General features: G+C 38.8%; 1 protein-coding gene across 1 annotated transcript in view; it reads left to right on the forward strand.

Annotated features, from left to right (window-relative positions):
* DNAH8 (dynein axonemal heavy chain 8) overlaps nt 1-26696 on the forward strand; it is a 318775-nt gene that overhangs the window by 45382 nt on the left and 246697 nt on the right. The window contains exons 15-23 of the mRNA XM_024122116.2: nt 7-126; nt 1517-1652; nt 4670-4857; nt 9502-9582; nt 9980-10096; nt 10869-10988; nt 22439-22574; nt 23430-23545; nt 25704-25810. Of these exons, the coding sequence (XP_023977884.2) occupies nt 7-126; nt 1517-1652; nt 4670-4857; nt 9502-9582; nt 9980-10096; nt 10869-10988; nt 22439-22574; nt 23430-23545; nt 25704-25810 (1121 nt within the window). The remainder of the gene's footprint in view (nt 1-6; nt 127-1516; nt 1653-4669; nt 4858-9501; nt 9583-9979; nt 10097-10868; nt 10989-22438; nt 22575-23429; nt 23546-25703; nt 25811-26696) is intronic.

The following is a 26696-nucleotide window of genomic DNA, read 5'->3' on the forward strand; positions in this document are numbered from 1 at the left end:
TTACAGCTTTATCATTCTCAAAAAGATGACCCACCTCTTGCTCGCAACATGCCCCCTATAGCAGGAAAGATCCTTTGGGTGAGGCAGCTCTATCGCCGGATAAGTGAGCCCATCAACTATTTTTTTGTAAGCCAATAGTTAAATTTACAGTATGTGGATCATGGTGGTTTTTAATACAAGAAATATATTTTATCCTGTAACATTTGTGTCCAATAAAGTAGCTAGAGCTAATTCTTTTACTGGGAAAAGGAAATTTAGTTTACAAATATGCTTGAGAGAGACTAAGCCAATTCTTTCATGTTTGGTAGATAATCCCATTTAATTATAGTTAATCTCTAAGGGGACGAATCTTAAAAATTTATGACGCTTAATACACAGGACACTCTCTTTTGTAAAATAATTGTTTAGAAAATAATAGAACACAGGCCTAGTACTGAAACTTACTTCTATGTGTGGACGGATAGGTCACTGATATACATTAGTGAAGGTGAGGTTGCACTCAGAGTATATTCCTGTGTATTGGACTGAGACCAAGAGCAGAGTATAATAGAGTACATTCATCCTCTGTGTCCTTAAGACTATTAGATCTCTGAAAAACACCAGAATAGTCTTAAGCCTTGTTGGCATTCTGAAATTGTCAGTTTGTCTTCTCTTTTTTGTTGTTGTTGTTGTTTTCTGTTTGTTTTGCTTTTTTTGCTTTGTTTTTTAAAAAGACAGAGTAGCAAAGCAGAGTTGGTTTGCCTGGTGTTATGTCTTAGGCCTAAACATGGAACAAAATAGCTACAAAACAACAGTCCTGCAAATAATTTTATTATTTAAGCATTATCAAATATTAAGTTTTTGTTGTTTCCGTTTGGCTGCTATCATTTATTTTATTGTTCTCAATATTAAAAAAAAATTAAAACGGTGACCTTAGACAAGAGGCCAGGATGGGGACTCAATAGTTTATTGACTTTACAGTGACAGAGCAGAGATTGTCCTGTTTTTGATAATGTGTGAATCAAAACAAAAAAATGTTCAATTTCTTCATAAAGAAATTTGGTTTCTGTTCTTTGATATACATTTACTTTTTTTTTTTTTTTAATTTGGAGAGGAGGGAGGGAGAGGGAGAGACGGAGGGAATCTATACTTACTTTTTTTTTTGGTGCTGGAATTTAGGAATTTGCCGATAGTCACAGTTCAAGGAAAATCAGTTCATTGTATCTTGCCCAGAAAAGTGGGGAGGGAACAGATAATTGGAGGTGGAGACTTTCAGTGCCTGGGACCGGCTGTAGGCCTAGAGACCTCTCTTTTTAAATCCTTTATTTCCTTTTCCAGTTTCCCCTTTCTACTGATCAGGTTTCCCTACTTCCATCTGTAGCTTGTCTGGCCTTCCTCATCTCTGATTTTTGTCTGAGGTAAAATCTAAATGGGTAGTATCACTATTTGATGTCATTTAAAATGTAAATAGCTTTACGGTTTGGGTAAGAAAACCAGACTTTAAAAAATAAATCTTTGTTTTTCCCTTAAAAAACAGAAAAACTCGGAAATTTTGTCAAGTGCGGAAGGCAAAGCTGTCATTCGTCAGTATAATAAAATTTCCTACGTTCTGGTGGAATTTGAGGTGGTCTATCATACAGCCTGGATCAGAGAGATCTCGCAGTTACAGTATGGTGTGTGTAAGACTGCAGTGACACTACAGAGCGGGTGTTAGGAGATTTGAATGAGTTTGTGGTTCTGGAGAATTTTTACATCTTTTTTATATAACTGTATGATAGTTAAATTTAGATTTGGGAGGATACAATTATTTATTTCTTTACAGTTAATAATATTCTGCTTTTACAAGCAGAAATTGTCATGAGCTTAAAGTTGATATACTAAGATTATGACTTTCTCCTGTAAAACAGTATTTAAAAGTAAATAACAAGACTCCTTATTGATATTTCTCCATATATTAGGAAGGTTTTTATATCCAGTTTTACCATGCTATAGATTCAAATCACAGTCCTAATCAGAGGAGAAGGAATTGCAGCTTGCTTGTCTTCCTTCCTTTCTCCCTCTGGCCTCCTTTCCTCCCTTCCTTCCTTCCTCCCTCCCTTCCTTTTTTCCCCACCTCTCTTCCTCCCTCCCTCCCTTTCTTTCTCTTCCTGTAACTGAATTTAACTTCAGTTCTGATCTCCATTAAATTAAGATTATTAGGGCTGTGTTCAAGTACCTCTGAGGGGTGCCAACGTGTTGGGAAGAGTTAAGTGTGAGGCGCGGGGGTGGATGGTTTTAAGCCATCATCCATCTATGCTGGCGTCACCGGGGATGTTGTTGTTACTGTGTGGGCTCAGTTGTTGGTCAGTTCAGGTTCCTGCTTTGTCTCATATTTACCTTAATCTCTTATTCGTAACCTTGGTGGAACCCTGACTGTGTCCCCTGGTAGGAAAGTTTCTCCCTCCCGCACCGAGATCTCCACTTCAGCAGAGCACAGAATTGCAGGCATAGGAAGCACAAATTCCGAGGTCGGGTCACTGGGAGTGATGGTGAGAGGGGCCACTCCTACTTCTGACTCTTGGTTCCAGACCCATGTACTTTAGCTGTTGGGAACACAGCACTCTCTATACAGGCCATTGATCCACTGCATGATTGCATCCTGGAGGACAGGGCTTCAACCCTGCAGGATGTCTTTCCAACTGGCACCTTAGTTAAGCCTTAAATACACCACTTCTCTCAGGCGAGCTGTTTCTGGGAAATGCACATGGTAGGGCCCTATGGATCCTAATGAAAACCTGCTAATGGAGCAACGGTCTCAAAGGAGCATTAAAAGAAGGTTATAATTCACATTATAGAAGAGAGCAAAGAGCATTTTTAGCAATTGAAATATGGAGCATGTACTGTTTTGCTTCTACAATACTATGCACTTTTCTAAATTGTTTTTGTCCTGCTGATTTTTCCTCTTATCTGCACACATTCCATAAAAAGTTCAACAATCCCCTGATCTATAAAGCCCTTCTTTATTCTTCCTGGCCGATAATAATGTCTTCCTCCTCCAGAGGCCCCCCGACACTTTATCATGACATTTGTTGCTTTATAGATCTGTCTTATCTCCCCTACACATTCCAGGAATACTCTCTGTGTCTGTTTCATCTTTGTGTCCTTTCAATAACAGTCATAGTTAACATTTATATAATATTTATCATATGCCAGGCTGTGTCTAAGCACTTTACATATACAACCTCCTTTGATTCTCATGGCAACCCTCTGAGGAGTTATTGTTATCCTCATTTTACAGATGAGGAAACTGAGGTACTGAGAAGTTAAGTAACTTGCCCAAGATCGCAGAGCTAGGAAGTGGCAGGGCCAGGATTCAAACATGCCTTTCATGTGAACACAGGCTAGTGGAAATGAATTGCTCTGGAAGGCTTCTTGTTGTTATATTGATGTAACTATACTTAACCATATAGAAACTTGGAATAGTAATTGGAGAACTAGTATTGGCCTCCTTTTGATTTGCTGTATAAAGTTTCTCTAATGATGATTCACATAGAATGTTCACTCAGTCCTGGAGCAGACTTCCTGGCTGTCATTATTATTAGTGGTCTTGCTGACCATTTTGTCCTGTCAAGGAAGCTCAGAACTGCCTTGAGGAACACAAATTTCATTACTGGAATGTCCCAACATTATTTTGGAATTTACTTGGGAGGATAAATGATTTCTAGCCAAATTTTTAAAAGATTCCAAATGAATTGGGTAAAGTTTTTAGTTGAAATCTTCATGAAACCAGCATCATTAAGAATCATATCAAGACTAATTTTATTTGTTGAGTAAAAGTCAACTAACTTCAAAGAGATATACAATCTATTTTGTTTTACTAGAAATTTGATGCGGCCATAGTCTGTGAAGTAATGTGAGGCTTGGAAGATGCATGTCAAATTCTCATGTTATCAGTGTTTGTTAATATAAAATGCAACTCAAGCTGGCACATACTAGTCTATAAGTGTGGTATTATTATGCCTCTAGAAGTAATTCATGCTAGGATAACAAATGATCTAAGGCTATTCAGCATGAACCATTTGGGATTATGTATTTCAATTCTCAATAAAAAACATATCTGAAAGTGCCTATTTATATGAATGATGTTCATATAGTAACTCAGATGTAGGCTAAAAAATATCTTCTACATTCTAGGAGTTCACAACTCAATGGTGTTTAATAAATATTTCTTACTGATATTGAGCGTAGTTACTGATTTAAGTCAGATAAACCTCCTTAAAGAAGCCACTTTGGAGTTAGGTGTAGAAAAGTGTTTGAAATCTATGAAGTGTGTCATATTTTGTAGTTGGGCACATCTTCCAGTTCTCTCTTCCAGAGGTTAGATCACAATCCATAAAAATAAACTGACATTGTATTACAGCCCTTTTAGACCCACTCAGAAAAGTATCGCAGTTCATAGCACAAAGGCTAACCATTCTTGGTCCATTTTTACCTCTCTGGATCTGATTTTATAGTTTGCAGATACTCTGCATTCGTTTATCTAGGTTTTGAGCACTGACTGTGTATCAGATACTGTGCCTTAGCACCTGGGATATCCAAAACTATTGTTCTATTCTTAAGAAGTCAGTAGTTCAATGGTGAAGACAGGCATGTAAACAGGGCTGGAAGCAGAAATCTAGAATAAGTTATGTCAATAATTGTTTATTTGTAGCTTTGCAAGCCACACTTTTTGTGCGACATCCAGAAACAGGGAAGTTGCTGGTTAATTTTGACCCCAAAATTTTGGAAGTTGTTCGGGAAACTAAATGCATGATAAAAATGAAGCTGGATGTACCAGAACAGGCAAAGAGATTGCTAAAATTGGAAAGTAAATTGAAAGGAGATAAGTTGTACTTGCAGGTAAGATGGATTCTATTTTCTAGTTATTTTGAAAGAGGTTTTTTTGTATTTTTTTTTAAAGAAAAAGATACCTTTGTAGTTGTGCTAACAGAGCATTGGGGAGAAATTTGTTATTATGTTGATTCTTTTAATTTTTTCAGCTTTATTGAGGGTTAATTGACAAATAAAATTGTAAGATAATTAAAGTGTACATTGTGATGATTTGATATACATATATATTGTGAAAGGATTCCTTCCATCTAGTCAGTTAACTAACACATCCATCACTATATATATATTGGTGAGAACATTTAAGTTCTACTCTCTTAGCAGATTTCAATTGTACGATAACGGTGTTATCAACTAGTCACCATGTTCTACATTAGATTCTCATATCTTGTTTGTTTTATAGCTGAAAGTTTGTACCTTTTTACTAATACCTCCCTATCACCCCTACCCCTGACAATTACTTTTCTACTCTGTGTTGGATTTTTTAGATTCCACATATAAGTGATATTATACAGTTTGTCTTCCTCTGTCTGACTTATTTCACTTAGCACAGTGCCCTCAAGGTCCATCCATGTTGTCACAAATGGCAGGATGTCCTTCTTTCTCATGGTTGAATAATATTCCATTGTGTATATATCACCTCTTTATCCCTTCATCCATTGATGGCTGGTTGTTTCCATATCTTGGCTATTGTGAATAATGCTGCAATGAACATTGGAGTGCATATATATTTTCAAATTAGTATTTTTATATTCTTTGGATAAAATCCCAGAGGTGGAATTGCTGGATCATATGGTAGTTCTACTTTAGTTTTTTGAGGAACCTCCATACTGTTTTCCATAATGGTTGCACCACTTTACATTCCTGCCAACAGTGCCTGAGGGTTCCTTACTCTCCACATCCTCAGCAGCATTTGTTATTTGTTATCTTTTTTTGATAATAGCTATTCTGATAGTTGTGAGGTGGTATCTCACTATGGTTTTGATTTGCATTTCTCTGGTGATTAGTGAAGGTGAACAATTTTTAATGTTCCTATTGGCCATTTTTATGTCTTCTTCAGAAAAATGTCTATTCAGTTCCTTTGCCCATGTTTTAACTGGATTGTTTCCTATTGAGTTTTGTGAGTTCTTTATGTATTTTCGATATTAACCCCTTATCACATATATGATTTGTAAGTATTTTACCATAGGTCATCTTTTCATTTAGTTGACGAAAACAAGATGAGGAAGTTTTTTAGTTTGATGTAGTCTCACTTATTTATTTTTGCTTTTGCTGCTTGTGCTTTTGGTGTTAAATCCAAAAAAATCATGGCCAAGACTTTTGTCAAGAAGTTTACCCCCTATGTTTACTTCTAGGAGTTTTATGGTTTCGGGTCTTAAATTTAAGGCTTTAATCCATTTTGAGTTTATTTTTGTGTACAGTATAAGATAGTGGTCCAGTTTCATTCTTTTGCATGTGGCTGTCCAGTTTTCCCAATATCATTTACTGAAGAGATTGTCATTTCACCATTGAATATTTTTGACTTCTTAGTGTACTCTTGGTTGTTTGTAAATGAATTGACCATATATGCATGGGTTTATTTCTGGGCTCTATTTCTGTTCCATTGTCGATTCTTGATAGCATTAAAATACTGACATGCAAACAAAAGGGAAGGAAGTGAAAGGATTATCAGGAATCAGATTTAGACTTCTGGATAACGACAATGATAAATAGTGAGTTTAAAAAATTCTTAATATTATAATTTTATAGATTAAGTGCATTATATTTGATAATATGTTTAATGATACTAGTAAGATATAAATTAATGAAGTAGGATGACTGTAAAATGACATGAGTGGAAAATGATTTTCAACATTGTGCTGTAAAATGGAGCAACAACAAAAAAGATCAGAGTATTAGAATAGAGATTCTCAAAACCATTTTTTAAAAATAACAAGCTTTTTGTAGTGTATATATGTCCATGCCAAAAAAAATAACAAGCTTATTGAGATATAATTCACATACCATACAGTTTATCCATTTTAAGTGTACAATTTAATGGTGTTAGTATATTCACACACTTGCACAATCATCATCAATTTTAGAACATTTTCATCATTCCCAAAAGAAACCCCATATCCATTAGCAGTCACTCCCCATGTTCCCCCAACTCTACATCTTCCCCTGGCAACCACTAATCTACTTACTGTCTCTATGGATTTGGCTATTCTGGGCATTTCATACAAATGGAATCATTCAATATGTGGTGTTTTGTGATTTGCTTCTTTAACCTAGCACAATATTTTCAAAGTTCATTCATATTGTTCCATGGATCAGTACCTCATTCTTTTTTATGTTTAAATAATATTCCATTTTGTGGTTATACCACATTTTAGGCATTCGTTCATCAGTTGATGGACATCTAGGTTGTTTTCACTTTTTTGCATTATGAGTTATGCTGCTGTGAACATTTGTATACAAGCTTTTGGGTGGACATATGTTTTCATTCTCTTAGGAATATAAACTAGGAGTGAAATTGCTGGGTTTCGTTAACTTCGTAACTCTATGTTTAACCTTTTGAATAACTGACACACTCTGTTTTCCAAAAAGGCTGCATGCATTATTTTATATGTGCACCAGCAGTAGATGATGGTTCCACTTTCTCCACATCCTTGCCAACACTTGTTACTGTCTGTCTTTTTCATTTAAACAGCATTTGGATGTGAAGTGGTATTTCCATGTGGTTTTGATTTGCATTTCTTCATGGCTGTTGATGTTGAGGATGTTTTCATGTGCATATTGGCCATTTGTAGATCTTTGGCGGAGTGCCTATTTGAATCGCTACCCATTTAAAAATTGAGTTATTTGTCTTTTTTATTATTGAGTTGTGAGAATTCATTATACATTCAAATCCTTTATCAGATATAAGATTTGCAGATATTTTTTTCTGTTCTGTGGGTTTTTTCATTTCTTTTTTTTTTTATAAGCCAAGCAAATTAAGAATGGGTTTTTTTAAAAAATATTTATTTACTTATTTGGTTACACTGGGTCTTAGTTGCAGCAGGTGGGCTCCTTAGTTGCGGCTCCAGGGCTCCTTAGTTGTGGCTCACTGGCTGCTTAGTTGCAGCTTGCCAGCTTCTTAGCTGTGGTACGCAGACTCCTTAGTTGTGGCATGCGAACTCTTAGTTGCGGCCTACATGTGGGATCTAGCTTTCTGACTAGGGATCAAACCTGGGCCCCCTGCATTGGGAGCGCAGAGTCTTATCCACTGCGCTACCAGGGAAGTCCCCTCTTTTAATTTTCTTGATAGTATCCTTTGAAGCACAAACATTTTAAAATTTTGATGAAGTCTAATTTATCTCTTTATCTTTTGTCCCTTGTGATTTTAGTGTCATTTCTAAGAAATCATTGCTGAATCCAAGGTCACAAAGATGTATGCATATGCTTTGTTCTAGGAGTTTAATAGTTTCAGCTCTTACCAAAATATTATATACATATATATACACACACACATATATATATATTTAAAAACCTGGACTTCCCTGGTGGCGTAGTGGTTAAGAATCCGCCTGCCAATGCAGGGGACATGGGTTCGATCCCTGGTCCAGGAAGAGCCCACATGCTGCGGAGCAACTAAGCCTGTGCGCCATAACTACTGAGCCTGCATTCTAGAGCCCGCGAGCCACAACTACTGAAACCCACGCACCTAGGGCCCATGCTCCACAGCAAGAGAAGCCACCGCAATGAGAAGCCTGTGCACTGTAACGAAGAGTAGCCCCCACTCACCACAGCTAGAGAAAGCCCATGTGCAGCAAGGAAGACCCAATGCAGCCAGTAAATAAATAAATAAATGTTCCCTTAAAAACCTCAGAGGAACGTTGGCATTGTGAAAACTTGGTTTCAGCATCAAAAGCCCTAGGTTTTCGTACTGGTTAGTTGCGACTTTACATGACTGAATGTCAAAGTACTGTTTATAAATTGAGGTTAATATCACATGCGTTGAATCTTACAGGATTTTAATTAGTATTGAATAATATTATGAAAGTCAAAGTCCTTTGCCAAGTGTCAAGTCTAAATAAAAGTTCAACTACAAGTAAGAGAAAAGGAGGAAAGGAATTAATAACTTTGAAACTATTAAGTAAACATTGCAACAGTTTAATATTATTAATTTGGGGAAGAATTAACTTGAAACCACATCTCCCATCACAGTGCAATAAGTTACAAAATGGTAAAAAATTGATCATCATGGTTCATCTGTAAAAAATATCTAAAAGAAAATAGAATAGCTTTGTGTGTACATTTATTCTGATTCAAGAAAACAAGTGTGGCATCAGTGATAAGTATGCTGTAATATGTCAGAAGACAGGGAACAGAAAGGGTGAAAATGTGTAATGACAGACATAATGAAAAAATAATTGTCCAAACCATTTTAAACAGCATAAATCTAGAAAGACAAATAATAATTATGAAAAATGTAAATCTAGGAATCTCCAGTGACTTACTGTTTAAAGGGGATGCTCAGGTAATTTACAGGTGAGGAAAAAGTACAGCAAATTAGTATAGCCTCCATCTTTCAGGGCTATGAGGAAACAGGTAAAATGAAACCTTCCGGGTATGAATCAAAATATGACTGTTGCTTTAAAATAAAGTAAAACATGCCATTTTGACTTTTAACAGGGTCTTCTGCAGTACTATGATGAGTTATGTCAGGAAGTGCCTCCTGTGTTTGTCAATCTGATGACCCCTAAAATGAAAAAGGTTGGTAATATTGAAGGTTTATATTGACTTCCCTGTCGTTTAAAATTAGATTCCAGCTCTATAGATTATGGATTTTAGAACATATATTCTTGCCAAAACCCTCTTTCTAGTTCAACTTTATAGCTCTATTTTCCCTACAGGATGATTTCTTGTCTAAGTTTTGTTGCCTTTGAAAAACAAATAAATCTAAATAATGAGCACTTTCTAAGAATCCATGATTGCTTTATGGACAGCCAAAGATGATTAAAAACAAAATGTCACCTTTACTAGGTATAATGGAGGGGAAATAGAATTAAGGAAATACAGCCTATAATATTTCCAGGTAATAAAAGGCAGCCTTTTTTATAAATGCAGATGCTCCTTTTTAATAATGGAAGCTGTTTTTCTCTTTTTCTAGGTGGAATCTGTGTTGAGACAAGGGCTCACAATATTGACATGGTCATCTTTAACACTAGAAAGCTTTTTTCAAGAAGTTGACTCAGTTTTGGATATGTTCAGTCAACTCTTAAAGAAGGTATGATGGATACATTTTTAAAAACTACATACATTAATACTCAGGCTGTAAGTAATGATTTGATTATCTATGAAAGCTCTTTAAAGGGTGTGACTTTTAACTAAAAGAACATCCATTACATTAAAAAAAAAAAAGTTTTATGTTTCTTTAACTGATTTGGGGCCTTTTCATTTAGGGTTGCCTTGTTCTTGTCCCCAAATTACCTTGCCTTTAATATGTTAAAATGATGGTTCAACTCCATGGCAGGATGGAGTGCTTACATTTTAAGGCATCTAATGTTAATTAGATGAGGTAGTCATCCAGTTGGAGACTGTCTATTGATTTCTGATACGTTTGCTACATGCAACATGCGTATCTTTTTAGATGTGCTAGTCTGTCTGTGGTGGCAGCATAGTGTTATAGACAAAACCCAGAGGCTTGGGAGTCAGATAAACCGAGGTAGGATTCTTTGACTTTCACCAGCTGTGTGTTCCTCCCTGGGTTACTTGACTTATCTGAGCCTTGGTTTCTCTAGCTGTAAAACTGAGATAGTAATGATTCATGGGCTGGAATGAGGACTGAAGGCGATAACACATATGAGGTTATGGCACATGTTGCTGCTGAATTAAACTTCAGTTTCATGTCAAGCACAGATGTACTCCTAAAATTCCCACCAAATTATGCTTGGCTCAGGATGCAAGTTTCCAGATATAGCCCTCTAAATCAGTTTATAACTCAAGGGCATTTTGGATGAAAGAGGATTTTTCTTCTATGTGTGTTTTCTCATTGGTAGATCAATGACTTGTGTGAAATGCATATTGATACAGTTCTAAAGGAGATAGCCAAAACAGTGTTAATTTCCCTGCCGGAAAGTGGTGCTACCAAAGTAGAAGATATGTTGACACTCAATGAGGTATGCATTTATATATTATATTTTATACATAGAAATATTGGCTCATAAACCTAAAATGTGAATTTGCAATCTAAAAGTAGAAATCTCTGTCCATGGCATTTAGACATTCTGGGGGCTTTTTGGACATCCTCAGCTCCAAAGACTCATAAGGTATCAACAGCTCAAGCCCAGGGTCACATCTTAGACATTATCTTAAAAATGTCCTCAGCCTCATGCTGGAGTCCCCTTGGGTCCTGTCAGTGCTCACTGCTCTTCTTCCTCTGTGCATGCTCCCAGGGCAATATCATCTACACTCATGGTTTTAACTACCACATCCTTTCCCCTTAAGTCACCCGTACACCTGGGCGTCATCCAGCCTCCTTTCCTCACTTCCATCCCCAAACCCCGTTCAGTGTTTTAGGGCTTAGCCAGGTTTTGCCTCTTACTAAGATTCTGCTTGAATTGCCTCTTCTTGTCCATACTACCCTTTTCTTAGGTCATGCTTTTATTTATTTATGTTTTGAGCAGAGAAAGGTTTATCGCACGGGCCATGCAAGGAGAACGTGTAGCTCATGCTCAAAAAGCCTGAACTCCAGATCAGGCTTTTAATACTCATTTGAGTTTAGCATGTGATGTTGTGATCTAACTGGTTTCTCTGCCCCCATATTTGGCCCCATCATATCCATCATCCTCCACCTTGCCACCAAAGCTGATTGTGGAAACTCCCCAGCTTAAATCCTTCAATGGCAGTGGCACCCACCTAACCTCCTCAGCATTACATTATATTGATCTTATTTGATTACCTGTTTATCCTCCATTGGCTCAAAAGCACAAAGACAGGAACCCTGTCTAATCATTTTTGAGGCCTGGCACATAACACAGTCTTTCTCAAAAGCACTCACTTTTATGTTTTGTTCAAAACATAAAGTGAAGGCATTTTTTCTTTCTTGCCTGCCTTGTGCTTCAGCTACACCCACCTCGCTGGTTTGGGTCACCTTGCTAATGTCCTTTTCAAGACAACCAAGGACGGCTCCATCTCAAGGGATCTAACCTGACCCATGGGAGACAGGTGCCCTTGCCTCTCTTTCTATGGAAATGCAGCTTCTTCTTCCCAGGACACCTTTCTGTGCCTTTTGGGCAGCCAGCCAGCCTCTTGTTTCAGGACTACTTAGGCATGGGGAAGCCCGTCTATTCCCAGATTGTAGAGGTCATGGATCAAGGTCTCTGAGTAGCTCTTTTGAAATTCCCTTCACTTATTTCTACCAAATCTCTATCAATGATCAAACTTCCCTTGTATAACCTCAAGGTGGGCAATGTGCTGAGGGTTACCTCCCCTGCTACCTTTGGATAAACTGCCTTTTTCATGATGTGTAGGATCTTAAAAGCATTTGTTCTCAGCATTGGGACCTTGGCTGTAACGGAGACAGCACTAAATGACCAATTTTAACATCCTGTGTTCAGAGTATGCAAGTTTAAAATGATTATCTCTTCCTGGCCATTTTTAAAAATCATTGTTAAGCTTTTTATCCTTAAAGTCTATTTTGTTTGCTATCAGTGTAGTTACACCAGCTCTTTTTGGTTATTATTATCCAGATATATCTTTCTGTATTCTGTTATTTTCAACCTTTCTGGGTTCTCCTATTTTAGGTTTTCTCTTGTAAAGAACATTTAGCTGGATTTTGTTTTTAATCTACTCTGAAAAATCTCTTTTTAAAAAATTGGTAATTTTAGTCTATTCACATTTATCCTATCAATATATTTGGGTATACTTCTACTCTCTACCCTCTTACTTTGAATTTTCTATTTACCCAAATTTACTTATCTGTTTCTTGAAGTTACCCTTTATTCTTTTTCAAATATATGTGGTCTTTTGTATAATCTTCTTCCTTTCTCTTTTTAAAATCGACTTCTTCATTTAGATATTTAAACTATATTTTATAACAGTCCCATTATCTAAGAAATTGGAGGTCTAATTCTGCTCTTTGCTCTCTCTGTCAAATCTTGCTCAGGGTGGCTGTCTCTTCATGTTTTTAATATTTTGGATTGTGAGCTAATTTGCACATGTCTGTTTAGTTGAGAACCTGTCTCTTTTTATTTGCTCCTGTGTGGTACCTAGGAGTTTTAGCAACTCAGTCGATAGTTTGAGTTACTTTCTCAGACAATAGAATTTCCAAAACTCCAAGGTAGTATAGATATAATCTCAAGTCCTAAACCTGTGTGAGGTGAGCTAGTGGTTGTAAATTTCCAAGGCAGATGTTGTCCGTCTACCCCAGAGCCTCAACCAAGATCGCTAACTGTGCTTGAGACCGCAGCCCTTGATTTGCCTGATGACATGTGGGGGGAGGGGAAGGGTTCCAACCTCCTACCCTTGTGAAGGGATCCAAGGCCTCATGTGGTTTTTTGGTTACGGGAAAAAAACCTACAAAAGTTGTAGCTTCAGCTTACTTTTCATTTTAGCCCTATGTCTTTTTTTTTTTTTTTGAGATATAATGTGTATACAGCAGATTGCACAAATCTTAAGTGCACTCTTCAGTGAATGTTTACATATGACACACCCTTGTAACCTTCTCCAAGAGCAAGATTTTTTTTTAAAGATTTATTTATTATTAATTTATTTATTTTTGGCTGCGTCAGGTCTTAGTTGTGGCATACAGGATCTTTGTTGAGGCATGCGGCACGCAGGCTTCTCTCTAGTTGTGGCACGTGGGTTTTCTCTTCTCTAGTTGAGGCGCACGAGCTCAGTAGTTGTGGTGCACGCGCTTAGTTGCCCCATGGTATGTTGGATCTTAGTTCCCTGACCAGGGTTCGAACCCGCGTTCTCTGCATTGTAAGGTGGATTCTTTACCACTGGGCCACCAGGGAAGTCCCAATCCAAGAGCAAGATATTGAACATTTCCTTCACTGCAAATGATTCCCCCCTGCTCCATTCCAGGCAACAAATATCTTCCACCCCAAAGTAATCACCATTTTGGCTTCTGTCACTGTATATTAGCTTTACCTGTTTTTGAACTTCACATAAATGGAATCATGCAGCATATTTTCCTTTTTTTTCAAAGTTTTTTTTTTTGATGTGGACCATTTTTAAAGCCTTTATTGAATTTGTTGTAATATTGCTTCTATTTTATGTTTTGGTTTTTTGCCCACGAGGCATGTGGGATCTTAGCTTCCCTGACCAGTGATCGAACCCGCACCCCCTGCACTGGAAGGCAAAGTCTTTACTACGGGACTGCCAGGGAAGTCACACACTTACTCTTTTTTTTTTTTTTTTTTTTTTTTTTTTTTGTAGTACGCGGGCCTCTCACTGTTGTAGCCTCTCCTGTTGGGGAGCACAGGCTCTGGACGTGCATGCTCAGCAGCCATGGCTCATGGGCCCAGCTGCTCCGCGGCATGTGGGATCCTCCCGGACCGGGGCACGAACCCGTGTCCCCTGCATCAGCAGGCAGACTCACAACCACTGCGCCACTAGGGAAGCCCCACACATATTCTTTATGTCTGGCTTATTTTGCTCAGGGTCTGTGAGGTTCATCTTGTAGTTGTGTGCGATAGTGGGTTCTTTCATTCTCATTCATCGCTGACTAGTATTTAAATTTCTGAGTTTATTACAATTTATGTATCTGTTCTACTGTTGAAGGCATTTGGATAGTTCATAGCTTTTGATTTTACACTGAGCATTCTTGTACATGGTTTTTTTTTTTTTGTGAACCTAAGCACCTATTTTGGTGGGTATATTCTCATAAGTGAAATTGCTGGGTCATAGTCATAGATCATGAATATATTTAACTTTCGTAGAAACTTTCTTTTTAGAGTTGATGTGTTTGAATTAGGAACCAAACCGGTTCACACTTTGCATTTGATTCATATACCTCTTAAGTTTCTTTTATCATCTCCCCTTTCTTTGCTTGTACCTTTTTTATTGCAGTAAAATCTACATAACACAAAATTTATAATTTTAACCATTTTTTTAGTGTACAGTTCAGTGGCATTAAGTACATTCACAGTGTTCTGTAACCATTACTGTCATCTGCTTCCAGAACTTTTTATTGTCATGTACACAGGAACTCTGTAACTATTAAACAATAATTTCCCATTTCCCTCCCCTCCACCCCAGACTGTGGTAACCTCTATTCTACTTTCTATCTTTATGAATTTGCCTATTCTATGTATGTCATGTAAGTGAAATCATACAACATTGTCCTTTTGTGTCTGCCTTATTTCACTTAGCACAAGGTTAATCCATATTGTAGCATGTAGCAGAATTTGATTCCTTTTTAGAGCTGGATAATATTCCATTGTATAGATATGCCACATTGTGTTTATCCATTCATCTGTTGGTAGACGTTTGGGTTAGCTATTGTGAATTAAGCTATTATGAGCACTAGTGTATTATTATCTGACTCCCTACTTTCAATTCTTTTGGGTATATACTCAGAGTGGAATTACTGGATCACATGGTAATTCTATGTTTAGCTTTTGAGAAATCACCAGATATTTTTCCACGGTGGCCATACCATTTTACCTTCCCACCAGCAATGCACAACAAGGGTTCCAATTTCTCCACCTGCTTGCTGACAGTTGTTATTTTCCATTTTTAAAAATGAAAGCATTTTTCATAATAATCTGAATGGGTCCGAAGTCTCATTGTGGTTTTGATTTGCCTTTTCCTAATGACTACTGATGCTGAGCATCTTTTCATGTGTTTATTGGCCATTTGTATATTTCTTTGGGGAAATGTCTATTCAAGTTTTTTTTTTTGCCATCTTCCTTCTTTTTTTTTTTTTTTTTTTTGCGGTACGCAGGCCTCTCACCGTTGTGGCCTCTCCCGTTGCAGAGCACAGGCTCCGGACACGCAGGCTCAGCGGCCATGGCTCACGGGCCCAGCCGCTCTGCGGCACGAACCCATGTCCCCTGAATCAGCAGGCGGACTCTCAATCACTGCGCCACCAGGGAAGCCCCATCTTCCCTCTTTTAATGCTCTTCATTTGTTGAGGATATGGGATCATTTGTCCTATAGAATTTTCCATGTTCTAAATTTTGCTGATCATATCCTAGTAGTATGATTTAACATATTAACATATTCTTCTATCCCCTGAGTTTCCTGTATATTTTAATTAGCTTTGGAGGACTGATTCAGTTCAGGTTCAATTACTTTTTCTTTTCCTGGCAGAATAGTTCACAGGTGACACTGTGTACTTCCTATTGCATCACATCAGGAGGCACATTTTATCAGGCTGTTTCCCTTTTCGTGATATTAAAATTAATTAGTGGGCTGAGGTGCAGTCAGCTTTATCCATTATTATAAAGTTTCCCACCAACCTTTCACCTGAAGAGTTTAGCAGCCTTTATTATTGCCTAGAGCTATTATTGTTGCCTAGAGATTGCAAAATGTTGATTTTCTAATTCTAGCATTTATGGATAAAATATTTCTATAAAGAAGAAATTTCCCTCATTATCTGGTTGGTTACTGTGAAATAATGTTTGTACAGAAAAGTCAAGTTCAATGCTTCAGTTTTTCTTTTATATACCAGTTTTCAAAATAATGAGTTGGCTCACTAGCAACTTGTAAAATACCCATTGCGGTTTAAATTATTTAAAGATCATTATGAATATATGGATTATTATATATTTGAGGGATTCAGTCCATTGCAGTCATTATTCTTTTTTATGTTTAAATTTTCTCATCTTTGTCCAGTGGAATTCTACAGGCTGGCTTCTGTGTTTTTGATATGACTCCAGTAGTCTTTGAAAGCTTTCTTGCTTCCTGGAACCGTAGGAAATCTTAGGCTTATCTTGCACATTTCCTGCCCCAGATCTGGGATTACTCATTTTTCCAGTCAGCCCTCATTCCTTTCAGTGTTACTTGTGGAAAATGGTATTTGGAGATCACAACCTAGGTGCTAGGAAAGGCACTCATTGTTAACTTTTAGCTATTCTTATAGTATTATTTCTGCATCTCTAGCTAATATACTTGGGGTACTATTTCTTGAGTTGGCAAATAGAGTCTGCCCTATTTCCTGGGCTCTGTGTTATTCTAGGAGGGAGAGCCCTTCAAATGCTGTATGGTTTCTTTTTCACCAATTAAAATTTTCCAAAAATGTCTCCTGTTTCCTGCCTGGGGATGAGGGGTAATTTCCTCCTTGTCATTTTCTTCTCACTCATTCTAGAATCTGACTGTATATACTTCATACCAGGTCTTACTTATAAACGAACAGCATATGAAGGAGTAGGGAAATTTCTACATTGGTTTCCTTCATTTTGTCCCCTTTACAATGAAAATCATTTCTATTGGTGTGTGCACATAACTGTTCCGACACTATCCACTGCTCAGTGAGGTGAAATTCACACTACCAAAGAAAATTTACTTTGAACATACGAACAAAAAACTTTCATGTGCATAGAAAAAGAAATAAATCACACAAACAAGGCAAATTAGGATAGATTAAAGGTGACTGAGTGTGAATGTGGTTTTTACATTGATGGCACAAGTCAAAATACAGGAAGTGGAACTTTGAAGAGCACCTTTGTCAATCAGTATGCCCCAGTCACTTGCCCTAGAGGGATCTAAGATCTAGTAACACATGGGCTGCCTTCCTCAAGCCTATCACTAGGTGGACCATTACAGTGAAGACAGAATAACATTTGTAATGACAAAGCAAGTTGGATAACACTTTGGGCAGAAATCAGTTTTGGAAACTTGCTATATATAATGCTAATTTGGGGGGACAAGTTTAGTTTGCACTAACCAGTGGTTTCAGACAATACTGGGAACCACGGCTATTTGCAGTAATGGCAAGTCCTCCTTATCTTGGAGCACCTAATAATGGTTGCAGGACAGATTATGTTAATTATTAAAAAGCTACCTTGTGTTAGCTTCAAATCTGTCCTTCTACTCTATGATGCTGGGGATGGGACTCTGCAAATTACATTTATCCTTGGCCAGCTGGCTCCCTTTTAGGCTTTGCAGTGGCGGCGATAGGAGGCTGGACAAGAGAGAATGGGCTTGCTCTTTCCTGTTTTGCCTCTTGTTGCTGACACCTTTACATGAGCTCTAGCTCTTCACCCTGGCAGTGGCCGTTAGTTCCAGGCCCTAGCTTTTTCCAGCCTTTCCGGAATCAGCCTTGTGTGCCTCTCAGATGTACCAGCTTCAGGAGGTCTCTCTCTGAGCTTCTGAGCCAGCAGCGCTAGCCAGGCACCTCCCTCACTTCCCAGTTCCAGGTTCCAATAACTGCACCCTCCTCCGTGGGCTCCCCCGCACCCTAGAACGGGCACTGCTTCCTGCGGTTACTGTCTCTCTGTGACCTCTGTGTCCCTTTTGGCCTTCTTGGTCCTTTAATAGCTGTTTAACCAATTTTTTGTATTAAATTCTCTCGTTCTGTCTGTTAAAATAGCTGGTGTGGCATCTGTTTTCCTTATTGGACCCTGATTAACATACCTGTATATTGGTAGATATACAAATGGAATAGAAAATTCAGGGAAATATTATGATCCAAGTTATGATAGGAAAACACCAGGAAATACATGAAAGGGTATTAAAAATTCTATCAGCAAAATCACCCTGGCTCCATGGAGACAGAAAGTAGATTAGTGGTTGCCAGGGCGGTGGAGATGGAGCAGTGGGGAGTGACTAATGAGTATGGGGATTCTTTTGGGGTGATGAAAGTGTTCTGGAATTAGATAGCAGTGATGGTTGCCCAGCTCTGTGAAGATACTAAAAACCAATGAATTGTGCACTTTATAAGGGTATATCTGTGTTATATGAATTATATCTCAATTAAAAAAAATAGGAACACACCCCTCCCCACCCATAAAATCAGTTTGGCTGCCTTCCGGTCCATCCCCGGCCCACTCCTTGACGTTGCAGTCTGTTCTTCACTGACTTGGAAGAATGGTCTTATTAATCTTCAATGGCTAGTTAGTCTTCCCAAGAAGAGATGCTTTACTTTGTGTGGCCGCAGCTGGTAGTGACACCATATAGAGGCAGTTTTTGCAGTCTGTTGTGCCATGGCATTATTTTGCCACTTGTTAAACAAAAGAGGATGGCTGGGCCACTGGGTCACCAACTGAGACAGGAAATTTCCTTGCAGTGGAATGTGTACATCTAAGTTGCTTACTCCTGGCTTTTATGGCAGTGTGAGCTGTCATGGTTATCTGAGATGATCTAATTCACCAAGGACCAAATGTGAGTTCTTTGATCAGGGTTCAGGTACTAGGATGGAGCTGGGAATATTGTGTATGGGACAGTGCCAGTGAAGATCCCAGCAAGGTGAGACACCTCAGGAGTTGCAAGGTAGAGAGTCATCAGCACTGCTGGGGATGAAGGTACCAAAGAAGGAAACAGTGCTTTCAGAATCCAGTAAAAGTGGGAACCACATGGAAGGGCTCATCCCGTAGGAGCTGAGTTTGTGAAGAGACACAGCCTCTACCAGAGATGCAACCCTACTGTCCTCTACCAAGGAGGGAGTGAGAGTTACCTGCCCTACAGCTCTCCTGTCTTCTGCTAGTGCTTCCCGTTGGGTCAAGCCCAACTGGAAGTCAGAGAATAAGGGAGCCCCAGGAGGCAGCTTCCCTCTGCACAGAGCAGGGCAGAGAAGAGCTGAGAATGGGTTGCAGGGGGCAAACGGAGAATAACCAGCACCTGGAGTGCCTGGCAAGATGGCCTTGACAGAGTTGCAGGGATTATTTATAGTTTTCTGAATTAAAGTCATGTAAATAGTTTGCACAGGCAGAGCTCTTGGTACATTGCTGACTGCTTCTGCATCCAACTCTTCTTTCCTTCTGGTTCCATGGAGAAAGTTCCCACCTCTTTTCAAAATTGAGGTTCTCCACACACAGGCTCTAGATTCCATGCCTTTTTGCCTTCTTGGCAACCTTACTCCACCAGTCTTTCTTCCTCTTCTAGGTCTTCAGCTTTGTCCTCTCTACGGGACCCCTCCCACCAGTAGTCTAATATACTCTCCCCTTTTCCTCGCCAACAAACAAAAACATTTACACATCTTCTTCATCTCTTATTCACAACTAAACTTCTCCCAGTGCTCACACATGCTGATTTCACTTTCCCATCTCTCATTTCGCTGCTCCATTTTCCCCCCAGTTCCTGCTTCAAATTATTTCTGGTACTACCTATTATTTTTGACAACTTTATTGAGATATAATTCACATACCATACAATTCACCCATTTAAAGTGTACAATTCAATGGTTTTAGTATACTCACAGAGTTGTGCAGCTATCACCACAGTCAATTTTAGAACTGTTCATCACCCCCAAAGAAATACCATACTCATTAGCAGTCATTACCAGTTTCCTCTCAACCCTCCTAGCCCTGGGCAGCCACTAATCTACTTTCTGCCTCTACAGATTTGCTTATTGTAGGCATTTCATACAAAGGGAATCATATAGTATGTGGTATTTTGTGACTGGCGCTTTTTTCACTTAGCACAGCATCTTCAAAGTTCATTCATATTGTCCCATGTATCCATACTACATTTCTTTTTACTGCAGAATAATAGTGCATTGTATGGATGGACCACGTTTTAGTTAGCCATTCATCAGTTGATGGACATATAGGTTGTTTCCACTTTTTGGCCATTGTGAATAATGCTGCTGTGAACATAAACGTACACGTTTTGCAAGGACACGTTTTCATTTCTCTTGGGTGTATATTTAGGAATGGAATTGTTGGGTCATATGTTAACTCCAAGTTTAACCCTTTGAAGAACTGGCAGACTTCTCCAAAGTGGCTGCGTTATTTTACATTCCCACCAGCAGTGTATGAGGGTTCCAAGTTCTCTGCATCCTTGCCAACACTTATTATTTGTCTTTTTTTTTTTTTTTTTTTTTTTTTTTTGTCTTTTTGATTATAGCCTTCCTAATGGAGTAAAGTGGTATCTCACTGTGGCTTAAATTTGTATTTCCTTAATGGCTAGTGATGTCGAACACTTTTTCATGTGCTTATTAGCCTTTTATGTACCTTCTTTCAGAAATGTCTATTCAAATCCTTTGCTCATTTTAAAATTGGATGATCTGTCTTTTTATGTTTTAGTTGTGATAGTTCTTTATATGTTCTAGATACTAGTCCCACATCAGTTATTTTACATTCCCACCAGCAGTGTATGAGGGTTCCAAGTTTTCTCCATCCTTGCCAACACTTATTATTTGTCTTTTTTTTTTTTTTTTTTTTTTTTTTTGTCTTTTTGATTATAGCCTTCCTAATGGAGTAAAGTGGTATCTCACTGTGGCTTAAATTTGTATTTCCTTAATGGCTAGTGATGTCGAACACTTTTTCATGTGCTTATTAGCCTTTTATGTACCTTCTTTCAGAAATGTCTATTCAAATCCTTTGCTCATTTTAAAATTGGATGATCTGTCTTTTTATGTTTTAGTTGTGATAGATCTTTATATGTTCTAGATACTAGTCCCACATCAGATTACAAAATTTTTCTCCCAGTCTGTGGGTCGTCTTTTCACTTTCTTGATGGTGTCCTTTGAAGCCCCAAAGTTTTACATTTTGATGATGTCCAATTCATCTATATATTCTTTTGCTGTTGCTTTGCTTTGGTGTCATATCTAAGAAAAATTTGCCTGATCCAAGATCATGAAGATCCATGCTTATGTTTTTTTAAAGCGTTTTATAGTTTTTGCCCTTACATTTATTTACTTTAAAAAATTATTTATTTATTTTTGGCTGCTTTGGGTCTTCGTTGCTGCGTGTGGGCTTTCTCTAGTTGTGGCGAGTGGGGGCTACTCTTCGTTGCGGTGCGCGGGCTTCTCATTGTGGTGGGTTCTCTTGTTGTGGAGCATGGGCTCTAGGTGCATGGACTTCAGTAGTTGCGGCTCACAGACTCTAGAGCACAGGCTCAGTAGCTGTGGCGCAAGGGCTTAGTTGCTCTGCAGCATGTGGGATCTTCCCGGACCAGGGATCGAACCTGTGTCCCCTGCGTTGGCAGGCAGATTCTTAACCACTGCGCCACCAGGGAAGTCCCTGGATTGTCCTTTTTAAAAACATTTCTCATTTTCAACTTTGACATCTTCATCTCCTAGGCTTTCAGGCTTCTTTCTTTTTGCCCATATGAATGGGACTGTAGATCTCTGTGTGTGAATGAGTCAGGTAAGGTCAAAAACTTTGAATTTGGGACTTCCCTGGCAGTCCAGTGGTTAAAACTCCACGCTTCCACTACAGGGGCGCAGGTTCGATCCCTGGTCGGGGAACTAAGATCCCTCATGCCACGTGGTGCGGCCAAAAAAAAAAAAAGACTTTGAATTTTTTTTCTTTCTCCTTTTCTTTGCTTGAGACTTAGAAGCTGTCTCAAGCTGCTTTTAGCCATTGACACTTTGGGGTCTGAAACATTATGCTATTGGCCACTATCTCTAGGTATTTTCAAATGGCATTAGAGTTTGATAAGTTGAAGTCATATTAATAAATTTCACAGTAGTTTTAAGTATCGGGAAATTAATAGTCATTTCTTTATTTAATAGACATACACAGAAGAATGGGCTGAGGTTCTAAACCATAAAAGTAAGCATGTGGAAGAAGCTGTCAAAGAACTTATATCAATATTTGAGACTATTTATGAAGTTAAATACAGTGGGAAAACAGCAAAACAGTTACCAGGTAACGTGGCTGGTTACAATGTTTGAATCACAAGTGTTACAGGTACGTTCTCAAGTAGGCACCTTGTGCGTAGCAGGCACCAAAATTCCAGACTCCTAGAAGGAGAGCAGATGTTCAGCATAAACCACACCGTTTGCAGTTTAGGCACAGTGAGCCCTTTTTATGAATTAGGGAATGGTGGGCACCCCTCTGAAATCCAAGTTCATAGATACTTACTGGGGACCAACCTTGCAAGCAGGCCTTTCCATGGATAGCAGTCTCTGGCCTGCTATGTTAACTTTTTTTTTTGGTACAGCATTCTCTCATGTTGGCTGTCACACTGTGTGGGGATGGCATCTAGTGAGTAGAGGCCAGGGATGCTGCTGAATATCCTCCATGGCATAGGACAGCCGCAACAACAAAGCATGTCAGTAGTGCTGAGGTTGAGAAACTCCAGCTTAAACAAGTATTCGCCGCATCTCTTCTTTCTCTGAGAGGTTTTCCACTTAGTTTAAGTAGTTTTCTTCAGAAGTATCAAAAACACAAACATGTCAGCTTAAGATGGCAAACCCAAAAGGTAAACAGGTATTTTAGAAAGAGAGCCTGTAAAAAAAACCCCTCTTTAAATGTTTCTTAATTCTAGATACTAATACAGAGTACAGTATATTTAAAGAGTGTATTTCTTAATAGAATGTTAATTCTGTTGAGATGGGTGATTTAAATTGAATTCAAGGGTGATTTCCCCCAGCAACAAATTTTAAATTTTTAAATTAAGAATTTTTTTAAGAAGGAGCTTCCTAAGAAGGTTTGGTTATATAGAATAAACCAAATGCCAAGTATTAACTGTTATATTTTTGTTTTATCTTTTATCTATAGAACAGAGAAAACATGTTGTTTTTGGAAGTGAAACAGAAGAGGGTGAAAGTGCTGATTATGAGACTAATATTGTGCCTGAGGTTGATGTTAATGATAAAGAAGATGAATTTAAAAAGGTATTTATTGTAAAGCAACCGGATGCAATTTCACAGTATTATGACTCATAGGATTGTACTAATATTGTGCCTGAGGTTGATGTTAATGATAAAGAAGATGAATTAAAAAAGGTATTTATTGTAAAGCAACCTTATGCAATTTCACAGTATTATGACTCATAGGATTGTAGATAACCCCAGATGGTGTTTTTTTTTTTCCAGGCAGTTCTGCAATCAGTCTGTGTGGATTTATAACCAATTGGATTTATAACAAAATCCAGAAAATATAATTTTCAGTTCTGTACTGTAGCATCTGACAAGATACAGCAATCCTTACAGTTTTCCCCAACACTGTCAACTTTTAATGCTATTCTGTCAATTACAGTTTATATAGTTATCTCTCCCTATTGTGACTGACCTTGTTTTCTTATGTAGTAAATGTCACTTCTGGGATTGTAATGCCAATCCATTTGACTCAAAGTGGAGAACTTTGTTCTCAGTTATTGTTTTTAATAGAATTACCTGTATTGCAAGACCGGATTTTGATTCACATGGGGTCCAGGGATCTGCATTTTTTATTAACACTGTGGACTCTCCCACAGGAGAAACCCCAGGTGGGCAGATTCTCACATTATGCTGAGCTGTGTTGAGAATGAAAGTTGCGTAGGAGACACGGGGATTCTTCATCCTCCTTTAGGCCTTCTGGTCATGCATCGACTCTAAATGCCACTCCCACATTTGTACTAATTCCTGCTTTTTGCGGTACGTGGGCCTCTCACTGTTGTGGCCTCTCCCGTTGCGGAGCACAGGCTCCGGACGCGCAGGCTCAGCGGCCATGGCTCACGGGCCCAGCCGCTGCGCGGCATGTGGGATCTTCCCAGACCGGGGCACGAACCCGTGTCCCCTGCATCGCCAGGCGGACTCTCAACCACTGCGCCACCAGGGAAGCCCCCGTCAGTTTTCTTTTAATCCTCCATACTCATCTTTCCATTCTTTCTCCATTTTACATTCTTTTACACTCTCTAACCCGCACCCTAACACAGTCTTGGAAATAAACAGCACACGGTTGTTTCACTTTCACCTTCTGGCTCAAGGATGCTATCACTAATTGATTGGGAAACACCTTCCCGCTGAGTCTAGATTTTAGCTATAGATTGCTTCTCAGTAGCATGCACCCGGCAGCCACTATCAGTTGGTGGGGGTCAGCAGGAGAGTTCTTCGCTTCCAACTGCATTCCCTTTGACACTGGCTGGGGTCCTTAGAGCAAGACTGAGTACCATCAGAGCCTCTCAAAATGGGGGATCACTTAGAGCTGCATCAGTGCAGACATCTCCTAAACAGCCTCTGCCTCTCAAATCCATCTTCCACATCGCTTCCGCAGTGGTCTAACGTAAACATCTGATTATGTCACGCCTGCACTTTAACCTGGTAGTTGACCAACCTGATCATATTCCTCTTTGTTCACACCTGATAAGCCTCCCTTCTGACCCAACTCAACCTGACTGGCCCACCCAGACTCAGAGGGTCAGGGTGTAGGGTGGAGAGGAACAGTGTGGCCAGAGCCTCTGGCTCCAGATGTGTGAATCACTGTGCATGCAAGACGTAGTGCCCAGATTCCTGCCCAGGCTTAATATTTATTCTGTGCTCTGACCAATAAATGTGGCTACTTCTTCTCTGGTGGGAAAGAAGGGCTTGCAGAGAGGGACAAACCATGGTGCCAGGATGGTGGAAGTTTCATCCCATATATTTTGGTATCACACATTTTAAAATATGTTTATCCACCAAGCTGAGATTTTTGAGGTTGGAGACTACATATCCTCTTGTGCCCACACCTCTAAGCATTGAAAAGTGCACCACACTTAAGTGCTTCAGTTTTGTTGAGTGAATTATTGAATATTGAGCAAACCAGGATTATTTTCCATTAGCTGTTTTTGAATTTTGGCTTTTGAGTAAGGCCTTATAATTTGTTAGGGTGTTTATGAAAGCACACTTTTCGTGTATTCTTACTTGCTTAAAAAAACAAGTAATTTAGGATTGAATTCATTTCTACAATATAATTGAAATTGTATAGTTTATTATTTTTCATCTTTTGCATGTCACTTCTAATATTGTATTATTGCTTTGGGGGTGTTAGAGTTTTTATTTTTTGTACCAAATTTAATATGATTTCTCATTACAGGAATGTAAAGAGGTCTACGCTTTTTTCTCTCATCAATTACTAGACAGTCTTCAAAAAGCTACACGGTTATCTTTGGACACAATGAAAAGAAGAATATTTGCTGGCAGGCAAGTTGAAAATATGTTAAATACGTCTGGTAATACTATCACAACATAACGCTAAAGCACTTTTTATTTTTATTAAGTAATTTTAATAATTGTAAAATTTAAAACACGGCATTTATGAAAAGACTGTATAAAAACGAGTGTAATACTGCAAGAACAGTGATAAATGAACAGCCATGTTCCTAGCACCCAGGCCAAGACAAAGAACACTGAACACTACCAGTACCCTTACTGGTCCTTCCTCTGCTCACCCAAAGGTAACCACTCTCCTGAACTGGATGTTTATCATTGTCTTGGTTTGCCTGACAGTTTACCCCATGTTTGTATCATTTAATTTGCCTGTATTTGAACTGTGTTCGGTATTGTTTTTGAGATGCGTCTATGCTGATATACTTTATTTTCACTTCTGTATAGCTCGAGTATACACAATCTGTTTTATCACTTCTACTGGTGGTGGTTGTTTGGGTTGTTTCCAGTTTGGGCTATTGTGAACATTCTTGTGCATGTCTCCTGCTGCACCTGCTAAGAGTGGAATGGCTGGGCCCTGGGATGTGTGCATGCCTCAATTTACCAGGCAGTGCCTAGCATGAGAGTGCCCATGGATCCTCATCCTTGCACACAGTTGGTGTCGTTCAATTAAAAAATTGCCAGCATATAGGGTGTGAAATGGCGTCTCACTGGGATTTAAATCATTTTCCTGGTTACTGATGAGGTTAAACACATTTTCATGTTTACGAGCCATTTGTGCTTTCTCTTTTTAAAAATTCGGGGCTTCCCTGGTGGCGCAGTGGTTGAGAGTCCGCCTGCCGATGCAGGGGACACGGGTTCGTGCCCTGGTCCGGGAAGATCCCACATGCCGCGGAGCGGCTGGGCCCGTGAGCCATGGCCG

Source organism: Physeter macrocephalus, chromosome 18 (genome assembly GCF_002837175.3).
Source record: "Physeter macrocephalus isolate SW-GA chromosome 18, ASM283717v5, whole genome shotgun sequence".
Taxonomy (NCBI): domain Eukaryota; kingdom Metazoa; phylum Chordata; class Mammalia; order Artiodactyla; family Physeteridae; genus Physeter; species Physeter macrocephalus.